Source organism: Quercus robur, chromosome 3 (genome assembly GCF_932294415.1).
Source record: "Quercus robur chromosome 3, dhQueRobu3.1, whole genome shotgun sequence".
Lineage (NCBI taxonomy): Eukaryota > Viridiplantae > Streptophyta > Magnoliopsida > Fagales > Fagaceae > Quercus > Quercus robur.
This window is the reverse complement of record NC_065536.1, coordinates 56,173,846-56,193,899: the sequence shown is the minus strand read 5'-3', so window position 1 is coordinate 56,193,899 and position 20,054 is coordinate 56,173,846. Positions and strand designations below refer to the sequence as shown.

At 34.8% G+C, this 20,054-nt stretch overlaps 2 protein-coding genes across 11 annotated transcripts; both read left to right on the top strand.

The window, feature by feature from the left end:
• The first annotated feature begins 10,180 nt into the window (after nucleotides 1-10,180).
• Nucleotides 10,181-12,186, top strand: LOC126718473 (uncharacterized). Of its 3 annotated transcripts, none has more exons than XM_050420685.1 (3): nucleotides 10,181-10,362; nucleotides 10,870-11,526; nucleotides 11,785-12,186. In XM_050420685.1, exons 2-3 carry the CDS (start codon nucleotides 10,887-10,889, stop codon nucleotides 11,844-11,846), a joined length of 702 nt encoding a protein of 233 aa, XP_050276642.1. In that variant the 5' UTR covers nucleotides 10,181-10,362; nucleotides 10,870-10,886; the 3' UTR covers nucleotides 11,847-12,186. The 3 variants fall into 3 exon arrangements, with proteins under 3 accessions (XP_050276642.1, XP_050276641.1, XP_050276644.1); XM_050420684.1 differs by having other exon boundaries at nucleotides 10,187-10,362; nucleotides 10,867-11,526; XM_050420687.1 differs by having other exon boundaries at nucleotides 10,192-10,362; nucleotides 10,867-12,186.
• A 1,514-nt stretch (nucleotides 12,187-13,700) lies between these two features.
• Nucleotides 13,701-18,796, top strand: LOC126718471 (uncharacterized). 8 transcript variants are annotated; one of them, XM_050420677.1, is made up of 10 exons: nucleotides 13,705-13,853; nucleotides 13,893-13,940; nucleotides 16,281-16,369; nucleotides 16,495-16,578; nucleotides 16,766-16,846; nucleotides 17,117-17,256; nucleotides 17,396-17,537; nucleotides 17,638-17,692; nucleotides 18,218-18,280; nucleotides 18,392-18,796. In XM_050420677.1, the coding sequence occupies exons 1-10, from the start codon at nucleotides 13,779-13,781 to the stop codon at nucleotides 18,467-18,469; spliced, it is 855 nt and encodes a 284-aa protein (XP_050276634.1). In that variant the 5' UTR covers nucleotides 13,705-13,778; the 3' UTR covers nucleotides 18,470-18,796. The 8 variants fall into 8 exon arrangements, with proteins under 8 accessions (XP_050276635.1, XP_050276633.1, XP_050276634.1 ...); XM_050420681.1 differs by having other exon boundaries at nucleotides 13,753-13,853; nucleotides 16,289-16,369; XM_050420676.1 differs by having other exon boundaries at nucleotides 13,704-13,940.
• Nucleotides 18,797-20,054: the final 1,258 nt, after the last annotated feature.

The following is a 20,054-nucleotide window of genomic DNA, read 5'->3' as shown; positions in this document are numbered from 1 at the left end:
TGGGTCGATAACAGCTCGACAAATAGGGTATCTGTCGAGGTTTATGAAGTTCAGTTTTTCAAGATTGTTTTTCATTCAATCTGTGATTGTATGTTTGTGCTTTCTTTTTTCACAACCTTGGACATATAAAAGGATTATTTTAAGGGCCGTCAAAGGTGACACAAGTTGCACAAGTGTTGAGCAAAGTTTGTTCAAGCAAAATTATGACTGGAGACAAAATTTGCCTTAGTTCATCTTTCTTGTGAAGAAGCTACTGTGTTTGTGCACCGTAGGGTTTTGTAACCAAGGAATTTTTCGATCTTCATCGTGTGATGAACTGAAGAACTTTGCAACCAACAACCTTCTTTAGTTGGTGATTGAAGTTGCGTACTGGGATCCACGCAATTAGTTAGTCATGTATTGGGAGCCGTGCATTACAAGGAGAGATTGTCACTACAGAATAAGTCCAATTGAGTATTGGGGTAAGGGTTCAACTATAGGTTGGTATAAGGTATTAGGATTCCTTTACTTGTAACCGCTTGTTTTGATAATAGTGGATTTTCGGGAGTGGTGACCTTAAAATCACCCGGTGAGGTTTTTGCCATGTTGGTTTTCCTCATTTGTAAACAAATCACCGTGTCAATTTATTTTCTACTGCATACTTATTTTAATTGGTGATTTGTTTGTGCTGCCATGTACATTGCATGTTAATTTGATTAATTAATAAAATTGGCTAATTAATCAATTAATTTATCACAATGGGTCAATACATTCTTGGCCTATTAAGTGGTATTAAAATGGGCACACTTTAATTAGGGTTAATCTTTACTGTACGATCCATTAACCCCTGTTTGTCATGGATAGAGGACAGTCTTTCTTTATACCTCCTTTATTTGATGGTACTAACTATGCATACTGGAAAGTACGCATAAGAGCTTTCTTGTAGTCTCTAGATGAGAAAGTGTGGCAAGCTATGGAGATAAGTTGGACCAAGTCAAAGGAAGCACGAGCTGATTGGGATGATGCTAAGATCAAGGCGACAAACTTCAATAGCAAGGCATTGAATGCTTTGTTCAGTGTAGTCACTAATGAGGAATTCAAGAAGATATCCTCCACTAAAACTGCAAAGGAAGCATGGACCATCTTCTAGACAACCTATGAAGGAACTAAGGCTGTCAATGATTCGAAGCTTTAGAGGCTCACTACAAGCTTCGAAGAGATCAAGATGGAGGAGGATGGGTCGTTCGATGAGTTCTATGCCAAGCACAAGGACATAGTGAACTCAATTTATAATCTTGGGGAAACCATTTCTGAACCCAAGATTGTGAGAAAGGTGCTCAGATCTATACCCGAGAGATTCCATGCCAAGATCACCGCGATCGAGCAATCAAAGGATATAGACAAGATTCCTTTGTCAGAGCTGGTTGGTAATCTGCAAACCTATGAGTTAGGTTTATCAAGAATTGGCAAGTCGGGTAAGGGCAAGAGTATGGCATTTAAGGCCAAAAGCAGTGATACTGATGAGTTTTCAAACGATGAAGATTCTAAGATGAAGTCCTATATTACAAGTCAATTTAAAAAGTTCATGAAGAATGCCAATGGGAAGGGCTTCGACAAGGACCGTAAGCAATCTAGTTCCTCTCAGTTCAAAAGTCAAGACAAAAGGAAGAAGGTGCTAGGAATGGCAGTCAGTACACTGTTCCCTCAGGACCAAAGTACTTCAGGTGTCAAGGCTTCGGTCACATAAAACAAGAGTGCCCCACATATCTCAAGACCATTGGGAAGAGCAAGGCACTTGCTGCTACTTTGATTGACACCAAACCTGAGGATGATTTTGACAATGAGGATGACGGAATTCTAAATGCCTTCACTGCCACTGTCAATCCTACTAAGGGGATTATTGAAGATGTGGATGAAGAAGAGAAATTGGTGGAATCCAAGTTTGAGAAGATGGATGAACAAGATGACATCCACATAGCTTATTCAAAGTTATACAAGGTCTTAGAGAAGCATGAGAAGATGTATAGGTTGACCACCAAGAAGCTTAGTGACATTAAGTTGAAACAAGAAGAGCTTTCCACAAAGGTTGATGAAGCAAATCAGACTATTGAAGCATTGAGATTTGAGAACAATTTCTTGGCTGAAAAGACCAAGAACCTTGAGGCAGAATTATTCCAAGTCAGAGCTCAGTTGGAAAGGATTTCAAGTGCTAAGCTCGATGGGATGCTCAATCTTCAGAAATCTGCTTCTGATCGAACCGGTTTAGGGTATGATTTTTCTTCCTCTAGCATTGCTTCTACTAGTACTACTTTTTTTTTTCCTCTTGCTAATAATATTGAAACTGATAACAATGTTGTTAAAGATGACTTAGCTAGTGAGAACATAGACAAGGGTAAATCAATCTTAGGAGCACCTCCTAAGTAGGAAAAGAAAGAAGTTAAAAACCTTAGGGCTAAGAAGGCTAACTCTCAAAAGCCTAAACAAAAGAAGCAGCATCTCTGTCATCACTATGAAGCAGCCGATCATACTCGACCTAATTGCTATAAGTGGTTAGCCACTCAACAGAGCAACAACATGATTGCATTGGTAAACCAAAATTAATTTCCATTCTCTTTTGCTCCCCTTGGAGATCTTCTCAAAACCCTCATGTTCCTTTCGAACTTGAACAGTTTCAATTCTTCCCCCTCATCGCTGGTTCAAGAGTTCGCCAAACGGAAAGGTTCTTCCAAGGTGTGGAAGGAAAAAGGGCTTCGAGTGATTCTATCACTTTTTCTCTCTCCTCTTATTGTTTTTGTTTGCATTACTTGTGTGTTTTGCTTTATTGTTTTGAGTCAGTCTAGTTTTATGCTTTACTTTGTTTAATTTGTTTTTATTTGTTTTCTTTTCAGTTTTGGTTTATTTTGTCTTTCATATAAAAAAAAAATTGAAAAATACAAAAATAGTGTGTGTTTTGTGTACATTGGTACTTGTGTATCTTGGATGGCCATTGAAACAAAGTTTTCTAAATTTTGTATCTTTTGTAACTTAGATGAGCATCTCTATGCACAACTAAGCAAGTGAGTTTTGTGGCTCGTGTTTGTGATGAGTAAGGTTAAGTGATCTCTTATACTTAACACTTATATCACTCTTTTTGACGAGAATGACTAGAAAATCCTAAGAAAAATGCATAAATAATCATCTCACCACTGTTGCCTGCCAATCATGAAATGACATTTGTATGCTTCGACATAGCAAAAGTAGAATGTCAAATGCTTAACATAATTGGGTATTTCTTTTCTCTTTCTTATATGCCCATGCATGATATACTCAAAAAGAAAAATATGCAAAGAAAATAAAAAGCAAAAAGAATAAAATACTTTAAATATGATTGTAAGCGTGTATTCTAGGAGATGTGGGAGTTATAGGATGTACCTCAAAGGTGATAATCCCCATCAAACAATTATGATTATGTGTGAGTTAAAGTGATTTTCTCATATCTCAAATCGTCATATCATGTATACACTTATGCAATCTTGCAATGTTTTTCACACACAACACGCAATATTCTTTACTACTCTTGATACATGGATAGGTACAATGTGATTTGGCCATCACAAGAAATACATGTATTAATGTATACTCACTAAACTGTATTAACTTGTTTTTGAAATATAAAATTGGTTAGACTAGTTTAGTGTGTGTGTGTTTTGGGATCAAAATGCTTAACATTTTTGTTGAGAGATGTTTTTGAGAGGTCAAAATGTTGTTTGGATCCTTGATTGAGTTGCATGTTTGACTACATTCATATCTGTGTTTTTCTCTTCTTGAAAAACTATTTTAAAGCAACCTCGACACCTCTCGATACCTGGCTTATATGTTGAGCTCTTCAGTTGTTTTTTATCGCAATCTTGACACCTCTTGATAGCTAGGTGGGTTGATTGAGAAAGTTTATGTCCCCTCGATAGATCCTCGACAACAACCTCAATCCATCGAGCTTCACCTTGCCTTGGACATATGCTCGATAGTAGCTTCTATCGAACCCTTTAAAGCTCGATAGATCTTCAACACCTCTCGATCTGTCGAGAATTACTGAGGTCCTATATAAGGAGCGCTCGCGATTCTGATCTCACTTTCCACGATCTCTCTTGATTGATCTCAACCGTTTCACCTTCCAAACACATTTCTCTTTCTCTAAACTTCATTCCCAAGAGATTTTCGACCTTAATTAAGTTACTCTTCACTTGGTAAGTGTCTAAATCCCTCATTTTCATGCATTTCATGCTTTTTAACCTAAGTTTTTAGGATTTTTGAAAAATTTGGGATTTTTCAAAATCAAAGAGGTTTTTGCAAAATTTTTGGGATGGTTTTTGAAGATCTGATCTTAAAAACTTCATGCATTGCATCTCATGAGCATTATAACTGTATTTTCATGCATTTAGATGTGTGCTATATCTGTCATTTGCTTGTGTGCCGGTAGGTTTGGATTAGGCTAAGCCCATGATGCTTTTTCTATTGCATGTCACATGTTCATGCATTCTCATGCATGCATTCTTTATTTTCAATATATCTTGATATATTTGAACTGCTTGGGACTTTTCTGATTGTCTTCTCTCTCTCTCCTTCTCTTCATTTACGTTAGTCTGCTTTTATGTCACCTAAATGTAAATCTACTCCGTCCCGAAACCCTCTTCATTTCGGGGCATCTTCTTCTGTTGACACTACCCCTTTTTCTGTCCGGTTACGTGATGAGAATGCTAGATCGAACTTCTTTGAGAACTTTCTCGATGAGGCATTCATTCGGAACTCCACGTCGTCTTGTCGGATTTCTCCGACACTGACCTACCCACTGTCATTTACAGTCGGGGTTGGGAGTTACTATGTGACGTCCTGGTCACATGTCCATCCATGCTGATCTAGAAGTTCTACTCCAACATGCATGGATTTGGTTCTTCAATACCTTATTTCATTACTCACATTCGAGTTACGCACATTGTTGTCACACCGAAGATTGTCTCCGATGTGCTCTATGTCCCTAGGGTAGAGCATCTTGACTACCCTGGTTGTGATCGTCCTAAGACAGTGTCTAAAGACGAGCTCATTTTTGCTTTCTGTGAGCGTCCATCTAATTGGGGTAATCGTCTGTTTACTTCTTGTATGGGCTTTGCTAAAGGCCCTCATTTTCTTAACATGGTCATGACTTTTGTACTTCATCCTCTCTCTCACTATAACTCTATTACAAAGCCCCGTGCTCGGTTTTTGCTTTCTCTTTTAGAGGACCTTAGTATAGACTTTCCCTCTCATTTCATTCTTTCTTTTATAGATGTATATAGGGATTCAGTGACCCGTGATAAGCTCATCTTCCCTTCAGCTATCACGAGGCTTTTATGCCATTCTGATGTTCTTTTTCCTTCTTCCGAGCCTTTCCTTGTCATGGGTGCTATAGATGTTGGTACCGTTAAACACAGCTAGGCGTAGTTTCATTCTAGGCGTTCCGATAGAGCAGCTCCTCCCACTCATTTTGCTTCATCCACATCTACTCCATCCTCTTCTACAAGCAATGTGACACTCGATGACATCATGACGTAGCTTCAACTCATGGATACTCGCCTCGACACTTTCAGTGATAAGTTGTGTTAGGTGAACACCCGTGTTGGCCATATTGCTCGACGCCAGGCTGAGACGGGCGATTATACCGTGCCTTCCACTCTTGTGGCCTCTACAGATGAGCGTGATAGCTTTGGCAGTGCTGATGATGCTGAGGATGATGATGATGCTATTGCTTCTGATAATGAGGATGATGAAGATGCTAGCTCTTTCAGTGCTGACGAGATGTCTACTTGACACTTTTACCCTTTGTCACTCGTGACAAAAAGGGGAAGTAGTTTTGGTTATGAGAGTAGTCATAGTTAGGGGGAGGGTTAGTAGAGGAGATTTTGTTAGGGGGAGAGTGCACATTGAGGGATGTAGTGAGGACTTGATGTATTTCTTTTCTTTTCTTTCTATTTGAGATACATTATTCTTGTACATGGGTCTTGCGACCGTTATTGATATACATTGTTCTTATTTTTCTTTATATAGTGATGTATGTTTTTCTTTTCACCTATCTCTCCATGTGTTGTTTCTTTTCTTTCTTTATACACATGTTTCTTATATTATGTATGCAAACTATTATTTCCGTTTCATACTAAGATGTCGTGATGAGTTTTGTTTAAAGTGTTTCAGAAATACAGGTTGTCAAAGTCTTTCTTTCCATAGACTCTCTTCTTGCAAAGTTTTTCAAGAGTTTATGTTAGGATAGATTTTATTGTACTCAACAAGTAAATATGAGTTGAGTGATTTATGACTTCTCTTATATCTTATTTGTTATTTGTGGTTTTGTCACGGATTGTCAAAATGGGAGATTTTTAAGACATATGTGATTCATTTGTTAGAAACATATGTCACTATTTTTTGTAATTGGCTAATCCTTTGACAAAACGCACTTTACTTGTATTTGGGTAGATCTAAGATGTGTTTAATACTTAAAGAAACCTTGCTTCAAGTTCAAGTGTTAAAGTCATGCAAGTCTGTCCAAGATTCAAGTGAGAAAAGTGTTGTTCATTAAAACTCGACAGCTAGCATCTATCGAGCCTTGAAGAGCTGTTCTAGCCCGTGGCTCAATAGCAACTCGACAGATAGGGTATTTGTCGAGGTTTATGAAGTTTAGTTTTTCAAGACTGTTTTTCATTCAATCCATGATTGTATGTTTGGGTTTTCTTTTTTCACAACCCTAGACTATAAAAGAATTATTTTAAGGGCCGTTAAAGGTGACACAAGTTGCACAAGTGTTGAGCAAAATTTGTTTAAACAAAATTGTGATTGGAGACAGAATTTGTCCTAGTTCATCTTTCTTGTGAAGAAGCTACTGTATTTATGCACCGTAGGGTTTTGTAACCAAGGAGCTTCTCGATCTTCATCATGTGATGAACTGAAGAACTTTGCAGCCAACAACCTTCTTTAGTTGGTGATTGAAGTCGCATACTGGGATCCATGCAATTGGTTAGTCACGTACTGGGAACCATGCATTACAAGGAAAGATTGTCACTACAGAACAAGTCCAATTGGGTATTGGGGTAAGGATTCAAATGTAGGTTGGTATAAGGTATTAGAATTTCTTTACTTGTAACCACTTGTTTTGATAATAATGGATTTTCGGAAGTAGTGACCTTAAAATCACCTGGTGGAGTTTTTGCCATATTGGTTTTCTTCATTCGTAAACAAATCACCATGTCAATTTATTTTCCACTGTATACTTAGTTTAATTGGTGATTTGTTTGTGCTGCCATGTACACTGCACGTTAATTTGATTAATTAATAAACTTGACTAATTAATCAATTAATTTATCACAAGGGGTCAATACATTCTTGGCCTATCATTTATAATTGGTCCAGTTCAAGCTTAGTCCTCTATGTGTAAATGTATTGTACCCTTTATCATCTAGCCTGGAGAATGTCTAAACTTTTGGTGAAATTCATTTCTCTTGTTTATACACTTTTTTTTCTTGATAAGCGTTGGATTACCAATTTTCTTATGAAGCATGTCAAAGGACATTAAGGATTACCTTATTTCTTGCACTGATGCACTATTTTAAAAATTATTAAGAAAATGAAAATTCTTCTTTTATATGTAGGTACAATGAAAATTTTCATGGTAAACATATAAAAAGGAGAAAAGTAGTAAATATTGTGTATATTTTGTAAATGTGTACAATATTTGCCACTTTTTATGTTTGTAATGAAAATTTACATTGTAAACATACAAAATGTGGCAAATATTGTTCATATTTGCAAAATGTGTACAATATTTACCACTTTTTGTGTCTATATAATGTAATTTTTATATTGCAAATACAATGTAAACATATAAAGGCACTTAAGAAAAATCATTAATGTGGTTTTAACTTTAAAGTATTTCGAGCTTTTTTATTAAAGTGAAAAAGTATTTCAAGTGTGTGTGTGTGTACTATATGTGGTGGCTCATCCCAAAAGTGTGAGGGCTTTGGACTAAGGGCCTCAATTTACTTGCATTCTGAGTTGGATTTATCCCACTGGGGGAGGCCCAAGAACCAGTGCTACAGGTTTTTGATGGAGTTAAAGAGAGGTTTGAGCCCTTAACTCTCTTAATCCTAGCCCAGTCGAGATGATGACTATGTAGCCGACCCATTTTTCTAGAATCTATACAGGATTTCTTAATCCCTAAATGTCTCTTTCCTCACCACTCTTGTGGTTCTCTCTCCCGATTTTTTCAACCCTTATCTCATACTGTTCTTCCCCCTTTTATAGCCTTCGTTTAGTGGGTTCGCTATCATGTGGGGTGGCCTTCCCCATGCAGGTGGGTCCCTTTCTACTCTATATTCCTGACCAAATGGGACCCACTTCATACTCTTGAGATGACATCCTTGGAACTTGCACCAGACGCCAAGACGCACTTGGCAAGTAGATTGCCCCAAGGCATTATCTTTTGTCCACGGCTATGCTCGGTAACGTTCCCCAACGTTTGGTTTTGGGGTCATGCTTGGTAATGCTCGGTTTAATGTCAAGAACGCCGGGTCAGTCTTAGGGAGCAGGCCATAGTCTTGGGCTGGGCTTTCATTCATGATCCATACACTATATAATAAAAGTTGGGCTTAGTAGCAATAGTTACGCCAAATGACTTCACCAAATTGCAGAAATTTTTTTAGATTTAAAAAAATAGATATATATATATATATATATATATATATATATATATATATTGTTCTTATCTTCTTCTCCTATAATTTCCAAGTTGATAAAAATCTTAATTTGATTACAATCCAAATTCTTCATCTAATCATTTTCTTATTATGGTTTATAAGTTGATATATATATCAATTTGATTGCAATCCAAAATCTTCAACTAATCCTCTTTTTTTTTTCTTTTTTTTTTATTATTATATAACTACACATAAAAAAAAAAAAAAAAAAAAAGTAGATTTTTTTAAGTTGATGAAAATCTTAATTTGATTACAATCTAAATTCTTCATCTAATCCTTTTTTTTATTACAATTTATAAGTTGATAAATAATATCAATTTGATTACAATCCAAAATTTTCAACTATTCCTTATTTTTTTAATTTAAATTATATTACTATGTGTAAAAATAAAAAATAAAAAAAGCAATGTGTGATTACAATCCAAAATCTTCAACTAATGTCCTTATTTTTTTTAACTTAAATTCACAAATTAAACTAATATTACTTCTTCAATTTGGAGTGTGTATATATATATATATATCAAATAATTCATAATGAATACCTACCATATAGTTCTTTTTCTTTATTCTTCTCTTATTCTACTTACAATCTTGCAGGTCTGTATTTGTTTATTCTAATTTTTTTTTCCATTAAATTGAATAGGTTTTATTTATTTTTTTTAAACCTAATTTGCTTAAGTTTTATCAAATGTATATGATTATGGTTTGAGAATCAATCATTAAATATGCCTAGACATGATTTTTTAAAAGTTTTTGTATTTTATGGTATGGGTTCCAATGGTGATATGTTGCTTTCATCATCTCAATTTTAAAAAGAAATAACATAGGTTTTCTTTTTACAAAATAGTTGATAACAACGTACAAATAAAAAAAGGAAAAAAAAATCCACCTTCTTAAAAGGAATTACAATGTGCAACGATGAAATTTCAGTGGTGCAATGATTTTCAACATGTATTTATACAAGAACCAACAAAGAGATTAATAGAGAAAACGTAAATAGTATTCAAAAAGCCATTAAAGCATAATGGGTATGTTATAAAATAATAAAATTTTATTAAGGTGTTATTATTTTATATTTGATAGTTATTGTACCAATACAATTTATTCATTTTATTATTATAATAATTATTTATTCTTTTTTGAGAGAGTTTCAACTTATGACGTCCGCTCCTGATGATAGCTCTTTGTCATCAGACTAAGATACCAATCAGTTTTTGGTGTAGGCGGAGATTGAACCCCAGATCTTTTATACAACCATCAAAGATTTTACCAATTGAACTAACTGGAACTTACTAATAATTATTTATTTCGTTATTAGATGAATATATAATAATCGATGTAGACGTAGGCTCCACACTTCCGCTTCCACCGCGTCACAAAAACAAAGCACGATACTGTGAATATTCATTCCCTCTCAACTCTCAAGCGAGGACAGGACAGCCCAGGTGCACGTCTAAAGAATATTATAAATAGGGCGCATGCCCTCATATATTATTGGCATATTGTGGAAGCGCCACTATATATATACATATATAATAATAATTATTGTGAGAGGAAAGGGAAAGGGTTTTTCTCTGCCTCTGCTCGCTTGCCTCTGTGGTTTTGAAACATTAAAGACAGCAATTCTAAGGTAAAACTAAAATCCTCTGTTCCTAAACCCTGATTTGCAAACACTACTTGTTTTTGTTCTTGTTCTTTGTTACAATATTGTTCTCGTTCTTTGTTACAATAATTATATTTCATAGTAAAACTTGATCATTTTGGAAAAAGAGCTAGGAATAAAAGAACCCCTTAATGTTATTCATTTTAATCTGTCTATTTTCATGTTCTTATTGCGTCTCAATTAGTCTCAAATACAATTTGAGCATCATGAAAAATTGGTGTTTTGAGTTAAAAATGAGCGTACTCAAAAACTCTGTGATTTAGGTTTTTGAAAACGCTCTTTTAAGCTTCCAAAATGCCTAACCAAACGTACTAACCCTTTAAATCTAATGCTTATTTAACATTGTTAACTATAAAATAAAACCTCAGAATCAAGTATTGTTCAATAATACTTATTGAGGTTCTATATAATCTGTTTTAGATTTTTCTTTTCTTATTGTTGATGATGTTGTTTCTGGTACATTATGTTTAGAAGAACATTTTGATCAACAAATGGCATTACCTCTCAAACGTGGACGAAATTCTATGACTCCTGCACAAGTATCTCAAGATGCAAACCACACGGTCTTAGAAGTGATATTGAGCAGGGAAAACAATGGAATAACCAAACCTCAAATTAGGTATGAAACCAAATTGGCCGATACAATTATAGCAAAATCCATTAATTTACTCAAACTGCAAAACAAGATAAAAGAAGTGACCGACATCCGAAACAAGAGAACTAAGCTTTTTATGGGGGCCGGATTTGAAGCCTCAAAGGAAGTGACCGGAGGAGAGTGGTATACAGATGGGAAGCTAGATGTTGAATTCGTATCCACCTTGAAAATCTTGTGCTTAAAGAGTATGCAAAAAGTGGGAGTAGCTACTGTTGAAGATATAGCAGAGTCCATTGAAAGGTTGGGTGTGTTCAAAGGCAACAATATTGATTTGAATCAGATTCATCAGGTTTTGGGGTCATTGGAGTTGGAGGGTGAGGTTGAGAAAATGAGTGATGATGGGCAGGGACGTGTCTCGTCTGTGCCAATTGGGAAGATTTGTTATAGGACTCGAGCCAAGAAGTTGGAAAAGACTAATGCAATGGCATCAATCCCTTGCGGCATTTGTCCTCAGATTAGCCTTTGTACACCGGATGGTATCATCTCTCCAATCACATGTGTCTATTATAAAAGGTGGCTAGATTTCTAGCCTAAAGTTTTGGAGTAATATAACAGTCTGAACTCTCATCAAGTTATGATTTGTTTTAAAATTTGTTGCATAGTTTTTAGTTCCTTGCTTTTCATGGACTATATGACATGTGCTTCTTTCACCTATGCTGAATTCTAGAGGTTTTAATGAGGTAATTGATGCAAGAATCTAATACAAGTGAAAATTCTTTGTGTTCAACTTGCAGACTCTGGTTGCTCATGTCTTTGGCAAAATTCAATCTTATTGTCTATCAACTTTATGTCATAGAAGGTAATGTGTGGATTCTCAGGCATTTTCTTATCTACACATTTTGTTATATAGAAAAAGGCAATGTACTTTGTCAAATGATACATAACTTCAGAGGACCAAACGAGCATGATGTAAAATAAATGGCCATCCTTCTTGTATTTGTTTGATATGTGTGCAGTATTATAAGGCCCTTGGTGAAAAGCTTTTTTCTTTTGTGCATTAGTAAACTGTAACTTTATAAACTTATCCCTTCATGAAGAAAATGAGTTCCGTATTCCCTTTATTGTCTAGCCTTGAGAATGTATAACTTTTGGATTAGTCCATCAGTAATATTATCAGCAATATATTAAGTTTAGTAGACTCTTCAGTTAGTTTTTCCTTCCGTTGGGTTAAAAGAGATTGTAATCGGGCTACCCATGAGAATGGCTCTTAAGTCCCTTAAGTCTTTTTGTTTTGATATTCACAGTCGGCCAGATGTGTTAGCAGCGTGTAAGGCAGACCGTAGTTCTGTTTAGTTTTTTCATCAATAAAGACTGAAGATCAACAACAACAACAACAAAAAACCTTTTGGTGGTTTTTGTTTTGTTTTGTTTTGTTTTGTAAGTACCTTTTGGTGGAATTCAATATATCTATTTTATACATGCTTTTGGTTGGACAACATCTCCAATATTGAACTCTGATTTATACATTTTTACCTACTAGTTTATCTCTTTATTATGAACAACATTTTAAAACTTCACTTAGTTTTCAGTATAGTTTGTACTTTGGTTAATTTTCAGCAAATAGGAAAATCTTTTTTAACAAAAAGTTAAATCAAATGCATATTTAATCATCATTATAATTTGAGATTAATTTTTAATGTTGATTTCAATAAATTGATAAGCTCAATGAAGGTAAACATTACAAATGGTTAAGAACATTCTAAAATTTATTTATCAACCAAAAAGGCCAGGCCACCTTACCAAAAGTTATTTGTAATACTTGTCAAAACTTTGAGTATTCATATTAGCTCGTGCAAAAATTCATGACTATTTTACTATAAGAATCTACGTTTTGTTTTGTTTTTTTTTTTTTTTTTTTACATAATCACTTTTCAAAATACTTCACATTAGATTATCTCTATTTTACAATACATTTCATTAAAAAAAAAACTTGAATATTTTTAATTGTTTCTCTTTCTTTACACACAACAACCAAAATTTACCCTCTTCCTTTATTCTTTGGATACATAAAAAAAAATAATAATAAAAAAAATAAAAAAATGAATACCTTCAGTATAAATTTATACGATTATTGTAGCAACCATGTGTTGTACATAGCTTTGCATGACCTAATGTGAGTAAACTTTGGGCTTAGTTAGCTAAAATGTGGTGTTTTTTTTTTTTTTTTTTTTTTTTTTTTTTTTTTTTTTTTTCCTTAAGTGTTCATTTGCTATTAGTTTTTTTGAATTTTTGCAAGTTTCATTTTGTTGAAAGTAGACTAAATTATAATTGTACCTTTAAAAGTGAAATTTTAAAAAGTTATATATAAGCTTTTAAAAAAATTGAAAGACAGTTTCCTCTCCCCAATTTTTTTTCCCACTTTTCTCTCCGGTTCAAAGAAATTGATTGTTAGCTCTCTTTAAAAAAAAAAACTAAATGGCGGAAAACCCATGCACTTGTTGGGCCCATTTGATTTAGCCCATTTGAACTAATGCATTGATAAAGTTTTTTTTTTTTTTTTTTTGGAGAAACATTGATAAAGTTAAATTGTTATTTTTAGCATCACAAACTACAAAATTGGAGCTACATTGGTGGAGTTAAAAGCTATAATTTTTTGCTTATCAACTATAGTGCACATCTATCTTTGGCTGTGCACTGGAGCTCAAATGTTTTTTTTTTTTTTTCTTCCTTTCTCATTTCTTCCCGTTGCTACTCTCTCCTCACGCTCTTCACTTCTCCACTCTAACCTATGATTTTTCTCTCTACCTCCACCGCCTGCCCAGCCGCCGACAGACCCACAAAGCCTGCCCAGCTCCGACCCACCCCTTCACTAAGGAGGAGAGTTCTGTTCGTCGACTTCACCGACGCAGGGAAAGGGCTTTCCAACGGTACCAATCGAAACCAATTTCAGGTACTCTTCGATTTTCCCCCAAATTTTATTTATCCCGATCGAAACCCATGTGAAATTTTGTCCATTGAGGATGGGTATGATGCTCGGTTGTGTGTGCGTGTGAAATTTTGGCGTTGGTGGTGGCTTTGGGTTTAATAGAGTTGGTAGACTTGTAAATTTCACATGGGGTTCGATCATTTTGTGTTGTAGTTTATAGATTTGACAGATTTTCCCATGTAAAACTCAGGAGCACAACATGAGCTTTGGTTTTTATAGGTGGTGGTGGTGTGTTTGCTACCGAGTTTCTGTTTTGAAAGTATGGAGTTGATAGGTGCTTTGGGTTTTATGTTTTATTTCAGTATAGAGTTGATTTGGTTTCCAAAGCATTACAATTTCCAGCCTCAGTCAGTGAAGTTTACATAAAAAAAAAAAAAAAATTGAAAAGCTGCAAAAATGGCAGACAAGGGCAGCAAAGGCAGAGGATGTCACCAGAGAGTACACTATCAACCTCCACAAGAACAAGTGTCTGTATTTCTATGTGTGTGTCTCATCGTTTTTTGGGCTTCTTAATGGGTTTGATCTGGTTTTAAGTAAGATTAGATTTAGTGGGTCAAAGCCGTTTTATTCTAATCTTATTGATTGGTGGATTTTGAAACATTCTTTTGTTGAAAACAATGTTGTTTCTTTTGACTCAATTGTGTTTTATTTGGAATATTCATCTCGTTTGAGTGATTAAAAGGAGTTTGATTTTTAAAAATGGTGTTATTGATGCGGGAGATGCAAGAAGATTATTATTTATTATTATTTATGTTTGCAAGTCAATTGTATTTTTATGTTTTAGGTCCTAGTAATTTATTAGGCTATTAGTATTTTAATTTGGAAGCAAGGTTATTTTGTAATAAGGCAATTAGGGTTTCCTAGTCAATTAGAACTAGGGTTTAGCAATCCTTTATAAGCAACCTATTGTACTCCTTAAGGAGATAGTTGATATTTTGATAAATGAAAAAATGGCTGTTTTGTTTCTTTTGGTCTGGTGCTAACTCGTAGTGGTTTTCCCGCTTTGTGATGACTCCAAGCCAGGCCTAGGTGTTGACTCCAAGTTAGGCCTAAGTGCTGACTCCTAGGTCATATTCCTTTATTTTATTGTTGTTTCAGTTTTGTTTTAGTTGTCCTGCATCAGTTATGCATTTGGGATCAATGTATTTTGAGCTGTAAGTATCTTATTTGAATGATACGGTTCATTTTTGTTTTGCAAGGCTCTATTAATTATGGTGGAACATGTTTCAGCTAGAAACTAGTATATTCTAGGTGTGAAAGACTTATATTGTTTAGAGTGTTGCTGAGATTATATAATTTTCATAGATTGGTGACTTATATCATCCATTGAAAAACCCTTAATCTTTGAAGGTTTTTTTATCTATTGAAAATTGGGAATTGTCTTGAGAATTTTCTGTTTGCAGGGAAGCTTATGTTTTTTGTTTCTAATTTATTGGTGTAAATGTTAGTTTGGGAAATTTCTTTGCAGGGAAGTTTATATTTTGTTGTTTCTAATTTATTACAGTATTTGTCTTTACTTTCAGTCTACTTGGAAGTATATATTGTTGTTTCTAATTTATGGAGTCACAAGGATACCTGCCATATTACATTGGTATCATAAACGGGGATATTGATATTGACTTGCCACTTTTGGGTACATCTCAAAATAATCCAATGTCCTTTTCGGATTCTCCACCTCAAGTTGAGCCTGCCTCTTCTAAGATCAACTCCTAGTGTCGGCATGGCTCAATACTAGTGTCGATGACATACATAGTAATGAACTTGAGTGTGTGAGTTATTGATGTGAGTTTTTATTGTAATTTGATGAGTTATGTATGTGAGCAATCTATGGACTACATTGTTGCAGTGATAATATGTGTTCCATTTTATATGTTTTTTTGATAAGGTTCATCCACTTCATAGTTTACATATATGTTTTATGTAAATGGTTGTTGACGGGTTGATAGTTTACTCTAATAAGATTGCTTCCTGACGATTGAGAAATTGTTTTAGTGAAAAAAAATTTGTTTATATATAATTTGGGATTAAAAAAGTATTATTGTTACACTAGATGATTATTTGCTATTATGTGGCGGTTGTAGTGGTGGTGGTGGTTGTGATTGCTGTATATTGTAGTGGATATATTATTTTATTGTAATTGATATATTATTTTATTGTGTTATTTATATTAATTTATTTTATTGAAAGCTAAAATAAAACCACTAATGTTAGGTGTTTTGTAAAGTGAGGTGGTAAAATAGATAAAGTAGCTTTTTGTGATGCCAAATTGCTAAATTTATGGCTCCACCAATGTGGATACTCTAATACTGTAGAAACAAAGAAGGTAGGACAATGGCTCCATACAAAGACAAGCCTCCGGCAGTTCGCGTCTATACAGTTTGCGACGAATCCAGGTCTCTCTCTCTCTTGTGTTTTCTTACTAAAAATTTGGAAGTAATGTAAAATCCTTTCAATAACTTCTTCTTCTTCTTTTTTTTTTTTTTTTTTTTTTTTTTTTTTTGATATTTAACTAAGGCAGGTATCTGATTGTGAGGAACGTTCCAGCATTAGGTTGTGGGGATGACTTGTTCAAATTGTTCTCCTCCTATGGAGATGTTGAAGAGTAAGTTCAACAATTTTTTTAAAAAACCAAAATTACAGAAATTGAGAATGACCCAATTGGTAATTCAAGGAGAAAACCAAATTGTGACACATTGTTCATTATTTTCACAGATTAAAATCTTTGTTTGCCATTTTAAGTATTTATTTTTTGGTGGGGATTGTTTTTTGTGTGTTGCTTTTATCTTTAGGTGTAAGCCAATGGATGCAGAGGACTGTGAGCCTTTCACTGATGTTTACTGGATCAAATTTCACCTGGTCAGCAATGCCAGGTGATTAAATAAGTAAAACCCAGTTAGAACTCTGGAGTATGCTAGCCAATTGTTTGACTTGTTAATAGATACATTAAACTAGGAAGCACGGACACGGGTATGACACGACTAATTTCTGAAAAATTATAACATGAAATGAAACAGCCAGTACAACACCGGTATGACACGGGTGTGGCAACCTAAATGAAGTATCCGTGCTTCCTAGACATTAAATTGAATACCACATTTTCTTGATAACGGATGAACAGAATCAATATTTATGTTTGATAGGTTTGCAAAGAAAAAATTGGACGAGTTTGTTTTCCTTGGGAATCGGCTGCAGGTTTCGTATGCACCTCAATTTGAGAGTCTCTCTGACACAAAGGATAAGCTAGAAGGGAGGAGAAGGGAGGTCCTAGCACGATTAAATCGTACGTTTTCATGTATAGTAGGCATGGTTTTAACAACTGTATCTGTGAGGCATGCAATAGGGACATATTCCGTGTTTCTCAAATGAATTCCTGTTTTTTTTTTTTGGGTGTCTTATTTGCATTATCATTCTGTTCTCAGCCGCAAGATCCAAAGGGCCTCCTGGTTCTATCCCAGGTGTTTCAACTGAGGCTTCACTAGTCACAACTCCATCAGAGATCAACTACCTTCCAAATTCCTCACAAATGAACTGCATTTCCCAACAGTTAAATTCTAACCAAAGGTGGTATCCTGTTTAAATTTGCTCTGCTATATTTCCCCATAGAGCTGTCATCAGCTGTTTCCCATTGTCGTAATTGATGGATTTTCTATGCTTTCTGCAGGAGCTCTAGGGAGTTAGTTAATAAACCTCCAATCACTCAAGTTTCCTCTGACAAGGTTTTTTTTTTTACTTGTGCTTTGGCGTTGCAACATGTTCATTCTGTTACTAAGTCTCACTCTTTAAGTTGCATTTTTGAAGTGAGGAATTGCCTTTCACCATTGCAACTTCTTTTAAAATAAATCCTACTTGAAATGGATTGTTTTTTTAAGATTCCTCATGCATTGTCATAGCCTCATAGAAACCTCCATTCTTTGTTATCTCCTTGTTAGTCAGTAAGGGACTTACATTTGGTGACTATTTAATTAATGGTTGAGGTTTATCATCCTTGAACTAATCATTTATTTATTTTTTATAAATCTTGTAACTGTTATAGTTAGATACCACAGAATCTTTTGTGCATCATATATTGGATGATATATATGGCTTCCAGGTTACTAGCACACGTTAAGTTGAATTTGGATATTTTTGTGAAATTCTGTAGAAGTTAGCTGTTATATATGGAATGGGGCTAACATTTGTGCCTCTGTCTTGTAATTAATTTCAGGATAACATTTGTGCCTCTGTCTTGTAATTAATTTCAGGATTATTTTGAATCTCAATCAATGAATCAGACAGTTAGGTTGGTAAGGGAGAAGTTCAATAAGGTGATAACCCACTAATGCATAATTTTTTTTTCCAAAAGCTTCTCACTAGTTTTGGATTTTGAAAATTGTTTTAGGTGTGGAACTTTGAAAACAATTTCTTTTTCTGTCTAGATTCAATCAAGTAGTGAGCATCTACAAGCTGAGTCTGCATCAAAGAAACCTCGAGTAGACAATAGAAGAAGAATCTAACAGATTGTGAAAGATGAAGAGAGCTGAGTTGATTCTACAAGGTGTTTTATCATCTCACCTAAACCTCCTACATGTGCACACCTGTAAGCTACATCCATCAAATTTTGATAATGTAAATGCTATGTCCTCATTTCTTTTTCTCTTTCTCTTTCTTTTTTCCTTTTCTGTATGTGTATCATGTAATCCTTAAATTCTTTATAAGAACAATATTCAACATTGTAAAAATTTTGTGATATATAGATTACACAGTTTTGCGTAATTGAGTCCAAAGAGATCATGTATTGGTTACAATATATTTCTATGGAAAATGAAGAGGAATTTCCTATTCTTCTGTTTCTCATTTACCCAAGTCCTTGTGGCCTACCCAAGCTCAATTTAAGTTCTTGATAAGCAACCACCCCCACCCCCCCCCCGCCCCACCCCCAAAAAAAAAAAAAAAAAAATCTAAGTGTCTATATTGGATCCTCTCTATTCTGCTTTTTCGTGGGACATATGCTCTAATTTTTCAATGATTTTTGAATGGTTTTCCTGAAACATTTGTTTTCAGTAATAATGTCATGACATATGCTCTTCAGCTTTCCCCTTTTTTGGCTTCCCTCTGCGTCATTGACATAGTATTAGATGTTACACATTCCCCCACCCCCATCTCTCACTCTCTCTCTCCTAAAAAAAGATGTGGCATTAATTGATCTATGCAGAAGTGCATAGAGTGCACATAGCCGGGACTTGAAGTGCTATGTATAAAAATTGTAAAAATTAACTGTGCATATGCAGTGAGATGGTACTTGAGAATGACTCAAAATGGCTTTTAAATCCCAGAGATTAATTTATTATATTAAGCACAAGAATTAGAAGGCTATAAGAGAAGTTTAGTTAGAATCTCCTTCAAAATTTCCCAAAAAAATCTTTGAAGAGCAAGTAGGTATAGGTTTAAGAGTCAATGAGTTCCAACTTAAATGGCATTGCTTACTCTGTGAGAGAGTTCTTTAAAGAGTAAGTAGATACAGGTTCAAGAGTAAATGAGTTCTAATTTAAATGGCATTGCTCACTTTGTAAGAGAGTTCTTTAAAGTGTAACTAGGTACAGGTTTTACAGGATTTGCTCACTTTGTAAGATAGTTCTTTGAAGAGTAAGTAGGTACAGGTTTAAGAGTCATTTTCTTACATATATGGCTCTTGCTCACTTTGTAAGAGTAAGGTGGAGGATGAGGTGGTGGGATTATATAACCTACTGGATGCATGTGTAATTACCAATAAAAAAAGTAGGTACAGGTTCAAGATATAGTGCCAGATAATGACTCTGCAATGGCTGCTTGGCTATGTTTCTATCCGTTTTCCAGATGCACAGCATTAGTGATGACAACCTTGAAATACAAATGCTCGGCCTCATAGACGAGCTAAGTAGCTGAGCTAAGTAGCCGGTGCCCCTGCTTTTGCATGTAGTCATCCTGACCAAAAAAAAACTCTTTTAAGACCTGCAATTTTTTCCTTTCTCATTGACCCACTAACAACTATACCAGCTGCCACCAATTGAGGAGTCTGAAAGAACAACCAAACAACAACTGAGTCGCCCAAGTATCAGAATT

Bases quoted from the DNA above. Each gene is read 5' to 3' on its own strand.
- LOC126718473 (XM_050420685.1), top strand. From the start codon at position 10,887: ATGGCATTACCTCTCAAACGTGGACGAAATTCTATGACTCCTGCACAA. The intron at 11,527-11,784 runs GTATCATCTCTC...TTCAACTTGCAG, and splicing joins TAGCCTTTGTACACCGGATG to ACTCTGGTTGCTCATGTCTT.
- LOC126718471 (XM_050420676.1), top strand. From the start codon at position 13,779: ATGATTTTTCTCTCTACCTCCACCGCCTGCCCAGCCGCCGACAGACCC. The intron at 16,370-16,494 runs GTCTCTCTCTCT...TAACTAAGGCAG, and splicing joins ACAGTTTGCGACGAATCCAG to GTATCTGATTGTGAGGAACG. The intron at 17,538-17,637 runs GTGGTATCCTGT...TGCTTTCTGCAG, and splicing joins CAGTTAAATTCTAACCAAAG to GAGCTCTAGGGAGTTAGTTA.